This window comes from Clytia hemisphaerica, unplaced genomic scaffold (assembly GCF_902728285.1).
Source record: "Clytia hemisphaerica strain Z4C2 unplaced genomic scaffold, Clytia hemisphaerica genome assembly, whole genome shotgun sequence".
Lineage (NCBI taxonomy): Eukaryota > Metazoa > Cnidaria > Hydrozoa > Leptothecata > Clytiidae > Clytia > Clytia hemisphaerica.
Window position 1 is genome coordinate 882,262 of NW_027103334.1, and position 13,213 is coordinate 895,474.

The 13,213-nt window shown below is 34.6% G+C and overlaps 2 protein-coding genes across 2 annotated transcripts; one reads left to right on the plus strand and one right to left on the minus strand.

Moving 5' to 3' along the window:
• Positions 1-1,847: 1,847 nt before the first annotated feature.
• On the minus strand, positions 1,848-3,485 carry LOC136816035 (uncharacterized). Its single transcript, XM_067072468.1, has 4 exons — positions 3,365-3,485; positions 3,052-3,185; positions 2,443-2,720; positions 1,848-1,957 (listed from the first exon to the last, which is right to left on the minus strand). Exons 2-4 carry the CDS (start codon positions 3,147-3,149, stop codon positions 1,848-1,850), a joined length of 486 nt encoding a protein of 161 aa, XP_066928569.1. The 5' UTR covers positions 3,150-3,185; positions 3,365-3,485.
• Positions 3,486-5,739: 2,254 nt separating this feature from the next.
• Positions 5,740-12,677, plus strand: LOC136816875 (tektin-1-like). Its single transcript, XM_067073206.1, has 6 exons — positions 5,740-6,252; positions 9,575-9,645; positions 10,089-10,232; positions 10,857-11,079; positions 11,385-11,552; positions 12,281-12,677. The coding sequence occupies exons 1-6, from the start codon at positions 5,839-5,841 to the stop codon at positions 12,467-12,469; spliced, it is 1,209 nt and encodes a 402-aa protein (XP_066929307.1). The 5' UTR covers positions 5,740-5,838; the 3' UTR covers positions 12,470-12,677.
• Positions 12,678-13,213: the final 536 nt, after the last annotated feature.

Below are 13,213 nucleotides of genomic sequence, written 5' to 3' on the forward strand. Positions count from 1 at the left end.
TCAACTCATAGTTGATCATTTTGGCTACGAGCACCCACCTAGGGACTGGAAGTGTGCAAAAGAACTATTACAAGTGATTATCAACCATCTGAACCGATAAAATATATTTTAACATCCTTATAATATTTACAAATATAAAGTGATCTAAATAAAAAGATCTAAAAAAGGTAGAAAAAACAAGGTCTCCATAAATTATTTTTAATAGCATTTGTCTCGTCAGTGTTCAAATAAATATCTCCTATGAATACAAACTGGAAAAGCATGGCAGACGATACTTTTGAACTTTTAAATAATTAACGCTGGAGGAGCAATTTCGAGTTGTGATCTATGTAAATTGCCAACCCATTTTCAGAAATCGAAAAAAATGACCTGAAAAAAAATGACCAATAAAAATTCAATGAGCTCCTGTGGGCTGAATAATTCTTCAAACGTCTAAAACTTGGTGTCCATTGGATGCAGAATTTAATGCAATAAAAAACAAGCAACCGTTTCTGTATCGAAAGTTATGGGGCTACTACCTCGGTAGAATGTCTTAACGAAAAAAAATACAGTTGACGCTCTCCAACTCGATTTTCAAGGGTAATCGGATTTTCATCGAATACAGGAGTGTATCGAAAATAGAGCTAGGAACGAAAAATATAAGCGAGGCTCAATCATCGGTTTAACCGTGAATCAGGAAAAATATAGAATACATTGTTGAAAACTTAAAATTTATGGCAGAAAACTTTCAATATTTTCCTGTTTTTAGAAGTTTTGAAAAATACCAACCAGACAGGTGGCCGATAGAATTTCAAAATTTTAATTCCAATTCCAACACAAAAAAATTGAAAAGCCTAATTTGGAATTCCGTCCTAGGCCACCAAACACACCAAATCGAATAAGAGAGCGAAAAACCTTCACGAGACTGCAAATTTCCATCGAAAACGGGAGCTTCTCAAATAATAGAATGTCGAATTAGAAAGCGTCAACTGTAATAATAAACAAAACTAAAAATTACCATACATGGTAAACTCTGTTCCATACCTAATTCAACATAAAAATTATTTTTAAGCCAGTTTAAGCAAAAAATAAAAATAATCTGGATACAACAAAACATTTCATTTTTCTCGGTAAATAAAAACTAAAAAAAAAAGAACTAAACTAGTATTACCGTATGGCTTCTAGTTAACGCCGTCCCCTAAATGGAAAAAGTCTCATCTCTTCGTAACTACAGTTTTGAGGCTAAAAGAGACCAGAAAAAGCAAAAAAGATTTTGCTCTGAAAACTGATTCTCGAAAAGAATTTAACAAACAAATTCCTTTGAATAAAAATGCTCTTAAAATTCCTAAGATTTTTTTAAAATAACCGGGGCGTTTATTATACGGAGTGCAAGTTAACAAAATCATAAAAATCTACTCAAGATGCCTTTAGAAAGAGACTTGAAAGGAAACTGATGGTAGGGGAATAACCCCCGAATAACGGAAGAGAGTGAAGATATAAATACAAAGAAAAAGACCTGCAATGGTACCGATTGGAAAATGATGAAATTTTCTACAATTTGAGTAGGATCAAAACCAAAAAAAAGAAGTCCCACAGATTAATATCAAAAGATTTCTCTTCAACTACACCCAGTTCCTTAAAAGTCTCCACTGAATTTCTTTTCTACAAAAACATGAAAACAATTGAAATGATCAACGTTCTTTGATATTTAAGACAATTGGAATCCCGACCCTTTCTTCATAGCCGAAACAAAAGATTCCATCATTTGCTCTTCAGTTTGTATATGGACTGGAATTTTCACATACAATGCACATGTGCTGACTGTGGGTAAACAGGCACAGGCCGTCCCGTTTGGAGAAAGGCCACAGTCATGTTTTAAAATATATTTTCATCTTGTCTGCCGGTAGACCAACAGGAGGGATCGTTTCGCATCCCGTCAGAAACTTCATTAATATTGGTGCCGGAATTAGGGTAGATTCTAAATAAAAAGATCAAAATGTATAATTATTGACAACGAACCCCTCGAAGAAAAATTAAGTTAAAGTCATGTTCGCAATGTTATGACGCATAGATACTACTAATAAATTTGTTTTTGAGCTCGAAACAACATTTGAGGGCAGCAGTTTATTCTTAAAAAGGAGGATGAAAGAAGTTTAAAATTTCTCATCCACTTTCATATTCTTACATGATTTTTAAAACAGTGTCTACGAGAACAAGGTGAAAATCGACTAAATAAAGATCTCAAAAGAATATCTCTAAGAAGTTTCCAAATTAATAAGAATGAAAAGTGGGAAAAACAATACTAGTCTTATTAGTAAAACTCGAAAAAAAAGCTGTCTATAATATTTTTCAGCAATATGGGAACTGAGATAATGCTAAGAAAATCTCAGTCTCAGCTAAATGGGCAAATCTGGGAAAACTTCTAAGAGTACCTCAACCTCTAGAAGAAAAAATGCAACGTACCATTCTGAAAACATTCATCTACGAAGTCCAAAAATGATTTGTAAGTGTTGATAGCATTATTTCTCTTGTTAGATCCAATTTCATTTTCGTATTGTGCTTCCAGCTTTTCTAGGAGTAACTCTCGGGTCCATGTGTAAGTTTCCATTGATGGTGTAAAGACAGGTCGAAAGAGCTCAAAATTTTCACGGATTACAGTTAATGCGCCAAATGCTTCCATTCCTTTTGATATTTGACTCAGAAGATGCAACATTAGATGTTTCTCTTTCATGAACAGCGACCTGGGTTAAAAATCAATCATTTAAAAAATTCAATAGGTCCTTCCGTTTATCAAATTTGAAAAAACTTTCCATTCCCCTGTTTAATGTAACCACCACCACCCCGTTTGTAAGCCTATAAGTAAGGCACTCAAAAGTACTGAGACCTAAATTTGGAAAACAAGCAAACCAGAGGCATATTTTGCAAGTCCAAGAATTTATTTTATTTTTGCACCCTGCAAAAAGTGGATTTTATGCCTTAAGGAGGGGAACTAAAAACCAACAGGACACCAAAAAATAATGAGCAAAAATTGAGTTAAGATAGATAAGTTACGATAGATACTACAATGTGTACCTTAGGACCAGTTGTTGATCATCCATTGTTACAGTTGCCGGGTTTCTTTGAAAACCGATAGAATCTAATAGGTCAATTCCCTCATCGCAGCATAACATTTTTCTTAGTTCTTCAACGTTTTTGGCTTGGTGGATCTGAAATTCGAAAATTTGATGAATGTTATTACAAGCGTCCCTCAAAGGATAGTTAAATACATACTTACAGACACTGAAAGAACTCTGGTCCGCCCCAAAGTTTTAGAACAGAGATACAGACATTGTCAGATTCTCGAGTGAAGTTGAGAATTCATTCCCAAAAAATAGAGAATTCGAACCTGTTGAAATTTTTGACTGCATGATTCTGGATGAAGTACTGTGTTTTCTATCCCACCAACTAGATATTCGTACGCCCAAGGTGAGAGAAAATTTGGAGCTGGTCCACTACAAACAATGGATGATATATAAAAAGATGACCAATACATATCATAGTGCCATCACTGACAGACATGTATCCAACAGCGGGTTCAAATCCATTTAAAGGTATCCCATCTGTCACTGGTTTGAAAAACCTCTTTAAAATTTGATTGAATGCTTCTGAAGTAAAGAAATTGTATCACTAATAAAAATTTGACTATTAACCATGGTTCCTTTGGTTGACTTTGGGATGATGTGTTGTCAACCCGACTGTCATTTAGACTTATTTGTTCCTCCTTCATCTACACAAGGCTATGACGTTGCTTTGTTATCTTCACAGCAGTACAATATTCATGATACAGTAATTATGATGGCTGTTCATTGTTTTCTGCTTTGATTATTTTCTTATTTGTTCCTGCAAACTATCATAAACTACACAAGGCTATGACGATTAAATTTGCTTCTCTTGCTTTTGTTGAAAAACAATCAACATTTCAAATTAATACAATATCAAATCACATTATACAAATATTCAAAGTTTGATAAGATACAGAATTGCAATGCATGGCTGAAATTATCTTTATTGTTCTTGGTTTTTGCTGCTGTTTGCATTGTTTTGTACCCATACAATTCATAATTATTCAACAGGTGTGGCCTCTTTGAGAAAAGGTCTATAAAGGAACAGTCAAAATTTGTAAACAAAACCTGACAATACTCTATAATATGATATATACCTGAATAAAATTCTCTGGAAATCCCTCCAGTGTCTTTTCCTGGCTCTCCAATATATTTGATTTTTAAAACCTGTCCAATCTTTGATTTGTTCCACGTTTTCGAAAAAAATTTCTGAAAGTCTGTAAACTCATAGCCCCTTCTCACATTTAGTACAATTGATACATCAGGATTTTGGTCAGGCCGAAATGTAGAAATCACTTCCTTAACTGATTGTGCTTTTTCAACCTCAGATTCTTGGTGTTCATCATTTACCAAGTCGATAAACTGTGTGTTATCATCATACTCATCATAAAAGGTTTCTTGAGCTATCGTATCATTAATGGTGTCTTTTCTTCTTCTAAACATTTATTTACATGTTCATTAAGTTCTGAGATGCTGAATTCGGAATTACAAATGGGACATGGCAGTTTACGTTGTTGGGGTGGTGGTGGATCTTGATTTTTTTGAACAGTTTTTGATCGCTTGTTTTTCTTGGATTTCTTTGAGCCTCTTAAGCTGGAGATCTCTTCATCAGATTGAGAAAAAACTTGATGATGATGATGACATTTCATCATGTTGAAGCAATTCCATTTGAAGACATACAAAAAGACATACTTTTGAATAGGGTTTCCCAAACCACTCCTGGTAACGATCCAACCTGAACGGCTTGTCTGTTCCTGGGATTGTATTAACAACTCTTCCATCGGAATAACAAAGAGAATACGAATCAGTTGGACAAAAGTATTGGTTCGTAAGAGAAATTTTTGTAAGGGCAGCATCTAAAACTGCATCCCTTGTTGAGTGTTCATTAACTTGAACATTCACTCTACTTCCACGTTCTTGAACAAAAGCACCAGCTTTTTCTTTCATTATACCGACTTGAATCTTCACATCTTTTGAAGCTCCTTTCCGGGTACCATTTTCACGAGGGAGGCTATCACCATCATTAACTTCATTTTGAAATAAATATAGTCAGTCGGATTCATCGTTCATTAGGTTTTGATTTAATAAAAGGCACACAAATTACAGTTAGGCTCGACTGAACTGGCGCTTCCCACAATATTCTCCCGCGCAGGTGATTCCCAATTCTGCGTTTATCATCATTCCCGCGGTTATTTTGGGAATCACCCTAAACAATTTCTGTCTTGTCTCTGGCTGGGAACATGACAGATTTTGAGAACGCAACACCTTTTGGGAACGCGACAGTTTTTGGGAACGCGACAACTTTTGGGAACGCGACACTTTTTGGGAGCGCGACACTTTTTCACGACATTTTGGGAACGCGACACTTTTTGGGGACGCGACAGCTTGAAAGAAATCCCGACAGCTTGAAAGAAATCCCGACAGCTTGAAAGAAATCCCGACAGCTTGAAAGAAATCTCGACAGCTTTCGGAAGAAATCGCACGCTGACCCTTCTCGGCTTCCATATGGAGGTCTATAAACCCGAGCCAATTTTTTTTTTTTTTTTTTTTAGATAGGTATGCGCCCCCGGTCCGCCCCTCACAAAATTTACAGTTGTTACCATGGGATCAAAACATTCTTTTAAAATGGTAGCTCCTTACTGCGATCAAAACATTCAGAGCAGGAAAGAACGCGAGAGGGTTCAGACGTGTGTGAACCAGGGTTGAGTTGATACTGGGTTGATTTTAAAAATTCCTGGTGGAAGCAACGTGTAAAATTATGGCAAAACTTATAGAAGCACCAACAAAATATACTCAAAAGGAATGGCATGTATCCAATCATTTGAATTATGAGAAGTCTGAAAAGGAAAGAAAAACTGGTGAAATGATAAGGGATGAAAGTGCTAGACTTGCACATGAAACTGATATTACGACTTTGAAAACACAAAATGATGTAAATAAGAAGATAGAACAAAGACTAAAGGACATTTCATTTTGGAAATCTGAACTAGATAGACAATATAAAGAAACAGAAGATGAAATAAAACGAATGATTGAGTATAAAAATCGCTTAGAAGTAGCTCTGAATGCCACTGAAATACCATTGCACATTGCTAAAGAGTGCCTTCAAAACAGACAAAAAAGAATGTCAATAGATCTTGTTCATGATGATGTAGAAGTTCAATTACTAAAGGTATAAATTAACTCTTTTAAACGCACATCATATCAACCCGCCCTGCTGTCAACAAGGTGTTGCACCACCAGAATGGCACCTGTGCTGAAAAGTTTTATTAAGACAGTAAGACTGGACAAACGTATCTGGTTTTTCTCTAAGTGTTGCACTATATACATTAAATTTTGGCACCCAAACAAACACAGTCATGCTTAACAAAACCAGCAGGCGTTACTAATCGATATAATAATCGATTAAAATCGATTATAATTGATAGCTAATCGATAATTAATCGATTGATTAAGAACAATAATCTATAGCTAATCGATACTCACAATTTTTTAGCGCTCACTAAATTATCACCATAGATTTTTAATCGATAATATCGTACAGTGTTAATAATTGATAATATTGATATAATCAATACTCACATTTTTTTAGGCACCGATTATTTATCGATTATTGTTTTTAATCAATATTTAATCAATCGATTAATTATCGAAATAGCTATTGATTTTATGGATTAGTAACATCTGGTTAAAACTGTAGGCATACACTAAGACGACCACGGTAGAGTATATATACACCTAATATACTCAGATATTTTACTTGTGCCAAGGGATTGATGTCTTGGAATAGTTGTTTGGGAGAACGCAACGGTCTATTGAATAACAAATTACTTCACATATTAATGACGTCATCATTAAAAACAGTCCTGCTGGAGTAACTACCGAGAGATGGGGTAACTTGCATCAGCGGAGGTTAACATGCATAGCCCTCGCTCAAATGAATGACCTGGATAGAGATAGATATCCTATGTCCTACCCACAATGGAGTAGGAATCACAACACAAGCAAACATTACGCGCCATGGTGTGGTGTATACCACGACACTCGAACTACACGGGAGAACAGATGTCCTCGCAGGTGTAGAACCTCTTAAGTGTCTCAGCACACCACAATGTCTGGAATATCTACCCATACTCTTGTATCAGAGTTATGGTACTCAATTCCCCTCACATGGCATGGGTTGATACAGGCGGAGCATTCACATGCCAACAAGTGAATTGTACCGTAACTTGGTCTAATGTCTACATCCCTCGTCATAATTCGACACCCTTTTCTAGAGCTGAAAAATAAAAAAAAGATTGAAATTATTTTTCTTTGCTTAGTGGTAAGGAAGAAAGAAGGGTGTCGAAATTAGAAGACCGATGTCGAGACTAGACCAACTTACGGTAGTGCCACGGTGAGTATCGAACTCTGGCCTCCTTGACAGAAGTCAAGCACAATAGCCACTATACCAGCCACACATACATACTACATATACATACTAATAATAATAATAATAATAATAATAACGAATGTTTTAAGTGGCTGGCTCCGAAAAATTCTAGAGCTTTTAGACAGCTCAAGAATTGTTTCCACGAAGGGCCACTACGAACAGAACAAGAACAGTAACAAAAAGGAACAGGAAAATTGGATTTTAAATAATTGGAGAATTAGGTGAAGAAATGTTTTCTTGCTCTACTCTTGAAAGACACAATCGATTCAGCATCACGGCATTCCCTGGGTAGGTTATTCCAGATAGGAATTGTAGAGCTTGCGAAGGTTTTTGCTTCAAATCTGTTTCTGTTTTGCCGTACTGCTAAATTATTCTGAGCGGCTAATCTAGTGTAGTGGTCGTGAATACTAGGATACTACTACTAGGAATCGCCTGGCTGGTCATTAAAACAAAAATGGTAGAGTAGAGCTGCGAGTGGAGCTGTGTAGTTCATTTGTTTTGAAATTTTGCTGCTTTAATTGGTCAGTCATTTGATGGCTATGGCAAGTTTCCCTCCACAGATGCAAGTTACCTGACTTTACCAGACTTTATGGGTAGTTATTCAAAAGACTGTTGCATTCTCGCAAACGACTACGCTAAGAGCGTGACGATTTTCTCAGCGACAAAGACTTTTCTGAAGTTAATTCAAAAGTCTTTTTTTAATTTAAAATTACCTCTTATTAATTGTACAGCTCCTCTTTGCATAGAAATTCTTTTTGGGATAGAAATATTTCAATCAATAGCATAGCTGTCAACTTCATCTCACAAAAGAGAGCTCGAAGTCAGAAAAATTTTCCCTGATACTGTAATCCAATTTCTCCAATTTGGATTATTGGGAATTTGGGGAATTTTTTTCGGGAAATCAGTGAAATCAGCAAATTTTTCGTAAAAAAAAATTTGCCAAAATCACTGTTTTGGGAAATTTTTGCCATTCCATTTTCAAAAATTTTGGATGAATTCCGAAATAATTTCAGGACCGAAGGAATTTTGCCCGATTTCCAAAATTCCGAAGAAAAAAGGGTCAATCTCCGCAATTCCGAAATACCGTACGCCCCCACTGCCAATGCGGGAGAGTTGACAGTTATGCAATATGTAGAGGGAGAGCGGAGAGTATATGATTTGTTCTGGTGGACCCGTTCTTATGCTGCAATCCTGACACAAGGGTCCTCATATTATCTCAGGAATCTGCGAGTTTGTAGATTAAGGATGCTCATTTGTTTAGGGGCTTTTTACACTGTTGAGGGACCCTTGAAAGGTTATGTATGTGAATTGAATGTTTTTAAAACCAATGTTATAATGATGTTATGTCTCAGTATACTCAGGTATACAGTAAGGTCTAAGTATGCTAATAGTTGTTTGATGTTTCATTTTTAATGGTTTTCAAATGTCAAAAATAATTAGACAGGGAGATTTCTCTCGATGAGTTGATAAGAGAAATAGGGTCACTTTTGAAATTTAGACCACATGATCCTGACTTATGACCTCTAAAGTCCAAAAAATGACGATTTTGATGATGTCATTACTGAGAGGGATAAATTGGAACGTCAACGAGCTAATCATTTAGCCCTGATTAGTATGTTTAAACCAACCGTTGAGGAGATATAACGATTTTAATAAAAATTTATTTAAAGATCGAAAAAAAGTGCTGACCCTCAGCAAAGATAAGGGTTATAAACGATTTTATCTGGGCCTGTATCTCGCCAACGGCTGATCTAAACATATTAAACCATATATTATAAACCTTACATTGAAACACTAAAATTGTAAGATGCACATAACAATCTAAGACTGTTCAAAAATTTATTTTGATAAAAGGAAGGTCACATCAACTCAAGATTTTCTTAAAAATTTCCATTAAAATAAAAAAAGTAAACAAACATCTAATAGTTTTCCTGGTAACTGTAATTGCAATTGACAGCCAACTGAACTGGTTTTTTTTTCGGTTTTGTAAGACCAATTTCATTAAAATTTTAAACTTTACTGTACAGACACCAATTTACTTTATTATTCGTTTTATTTTAAGGAGGTAGAAATTATCGAGGGTGTCCAAGCAATGCTGAGAAGAACTTTAGACCAAGCAACAGAACAAATCAGGTTAGTAATTTCGTCTTATTCTCTAACTAAAGTCTAATAAAACTAACTGGAAATAGTAGAGTAAGTAAGTATATTGAACAAAAACTGGGGAATAAAAGTTATTTTAGATAATGCATGAGAAAGTGGAAGAAAACCCTACACCGAGTTGGTAAAAGGTAAAATTTCAACTGAGATATACAAAAGATTTCATAACTTCATGGAGCTAACAATAACTTCTATGGAATGTAACTTTTTTAATAATTGTCAATGTTTCACCAAAGTTTGGCACGGACTTTATTTACTCACTTCTCACAAAAAGCTCTGTGTATAGGGGGGGCCCTGTATAGGTCTGTAGATTGTCTGCTTATGGTTAATAAAAAGGGAATTTGTCTTAACCCGGGTTCTAAAGATAGAAACAGACGTTCCCTGTCCTTGATCTAAAGAAGTATTTTTATTCCTTTTAGATTACTTCGATCTGCAAACCACTATCTTGGCAAGGATATCGGTGATAAATTTTCTGCATTAGGTATTGATGATCATTGTGCTGGGTTAGGCAACGATTCCCCACAGAAATATTTTGCTCCTGGTGCTGTCAAAGTTCAAGCAAAGTATGTATCTCTATTTACCATGGCTGAGTCATTTTTCTGGATATAACATCGAATAAAAAAAGAAAAATTTCATGTGGCCAATCAGTGCTAGACGCTAGAGGCTGTAACTTTTGATAGAATTTCAATCACATAGTTGAAAAGATATGGAATCAAAGAGTGAAACATAATGAAAATAAAATGTAAAAAAATCATAGCAAATTTGAAAAATGCAGATGAAGATGAAAAAAAATCAACTTCTTATAAAATTGAGCAATAATTACCATTTTTGCCCCAGCAAATAGCAAAAATCACTTTTCATGTGAAAAAGTGAAACTGTTAATTAGAGAACAGTTCTTCAAGATCTCTCTTTCCTACTATTTTCATCTTCATTTTTTAGATTTTTTTCGAAATTTACTGAAAATTTTCCACACAATGTCTTGTCAACAAGCACGAACTAATTTTATTCAAATTCTACCATAAAAGTGAGTACGAAGTTTTTTTTTTTGAAAAAAAAACATGGAATTTCAATCCTCATCCTCATCCAATTTTGGTTCCTTATTTTTATTCCCACTCGCTGAAAAAATCTACCGTGTCTGAGAGAAGAGTTTTTTTCTATTTTTCTTTCCATTTTCTTTCTTCACTTAGCTCCATAACCACAGAAGAATGGGAAAAATTTTCCAATAAAAATGTCTTGAAAGCTGAACGTGAACGAAATTCTGCCGTCACTATTGAGTCAATGATTGAAGAAATTTTACAAGAGACTTTTGAAGACCAACAAAAACAATGTGATAACGTCAACTTGGCCTTCGAAAAACGTATTGAAGAGACTTCAAAAGCTAAAGCAAAGCTTGAAGACCATCTAGTAAAGGTAATTCAAACACGTATCCGTGGTCTTTTAAAAATCAAAAAACGTATTTTGAAATCTTAGTACCTTTAATTTTAACCTGGACACGAAGCGCTCTTGTGGTGATAAATCTATATAATAATTTCCTTACTTGTCAAAAACGTTTACCATTTTGAAACACATTTTGGATTCATTTTTATCGGAAATTGTAATTTAGATCTATTCCAGTGTTTTGGCGTCAAAAGGCAAAAAGTCAACCTTCTAGACTATATAGCCTAGCTTGGAAAGCTTGTTTTTCACTGTTTAAAGACATAAACATTCTCATCTAGGTTAACCAAGAAATTACTGATATGGAATCAAATATCGATATGTTGAACCAAGCTATTAATGGCAAATTGTCACCCATGCAAGTGTCACAAACCAGATTGGACACACGAGCTCACCGCCCTAATGCTGAACTTTGTCGTGACCAAGTCCAATATAAACTGATCAGTGAGGTATCGATCTAGATTGTCGTCTTTATAAGATTTTTAAAATCAGCATGTATTTTATTCACAAACAAATTTCACTCAATTTCATATTTTCAAATTCTATATTCTGATTCATGTTTTTTAACACCAGGCTGAAATCAATTTGGCATTTAAAATTTTAAAATGTTGGAGGGGTTGTTTTTAACTATTTTTTTTTCTTACAAAAAATTCTGAATTGAAACTACCGCCTTAAATGTTACTCTTCAAAGCTCGAAATCTGCTGAAAGACCACTTACCTGTATTAAAACCCCAGGCTAAACTTATCCTTGGTGGAAATTTAATTTGGCGGATGGCCGAAAAAGCTTTTTCAGAGAAGATTCCATTTGGTGGGATTAAATACACTATTGTCAAAAAACGCCATTTAATAAAAAAACTGTCGAAGGCCTGAAATAGAGATGCCTTAGATTTTTACAAGGTACTTCACTAATTGGTCATTTAAAGTGATATGGATGACGCGTTCTTTAGAAAAAGTAATAAGATTCTTTTATTACATCTTAACGACCAACCAAATCAAATAAGAGCTTGTAAAAACTCCAGCTTGTCCCCTGAAATAGCACACATTTGGGGGAATAAATACAATAATTTAAATTCGGTGGGAACTTAATTTGGCGGATTATTGACCAAACCCATCATCATTTTTTCGGCCAAAATTTCTTTCCTCAAGTTAATATCTTCCTCTCTCCTAAATTTTGCAGGTTGGTGAAATCAGTGAGAACATCGAGCGCTTACAACAAGCATTGCGTGAATCAGAAGATAACTTGAAAGGATTAAGTCGTCAACAATTACGCTTAGAAGAAGATATCGAAATTAAAGCCAACACCTTATTCATTGACCGGGATCAAAACATGACAATACGTAAGCAAATCCAACACCAAAAATATTAATAATTTCTTCTACTTTTCATTTCTACTTTTACCTTAGTTTTTTATATCAATAAAAAATTTGGTTTGTTTTTGTATATAAAGAATAGAATGATCATTAATCCCTACTTATAACTCTAAACACAATATTACTTTTTGTTTGTAAAAATATTTTTTGATTGCTTATCTTATTTTCTAACTGAGAAAAGAAAACATGACACTATTTCTAAAATTGTATCATTTATTTCTTTATTCTGAAATAGTTCTAGCCAAATTGACCAAATCAGCCAATAAGTAATTTTAGAAAAATTCACAATTTTGGCCTGCAAATATCCAAAGCGAATGAGCTAATATGTAAACAAAGTCCTTGTAGATCGAGTCATTCAGATTTCGTAAACCTTGCACCTACGGAAATACTTTAAGGGAACTAGTAATATGGCGCGCCAAAAGGGTCTTTAATACCAACTTTTTATATTTCGACGCCAACTCTTTTTTTTCGATAGCAAATTTATTTTGATACCAACTTTTTTTTTCAGGCACCTCGAGTTAAACAATTTTCGAGTTGGGAGTTTTCGAGCTACTTAAATCAAAAGTGTCTCACTCAGCTCTATCTCGACTTTTTTCCACAAAAAAGTTTTTTGAGTTAGAGGAGTTAGTAATAGTTATCGGACAAAAGTAATTTTTCGACTTTTCGATATTTTCGATATTTGATTATTTCGATCTTATCAGTTAGGGTCAGGATTGGAACTCGAAATATTGCGTCATTAT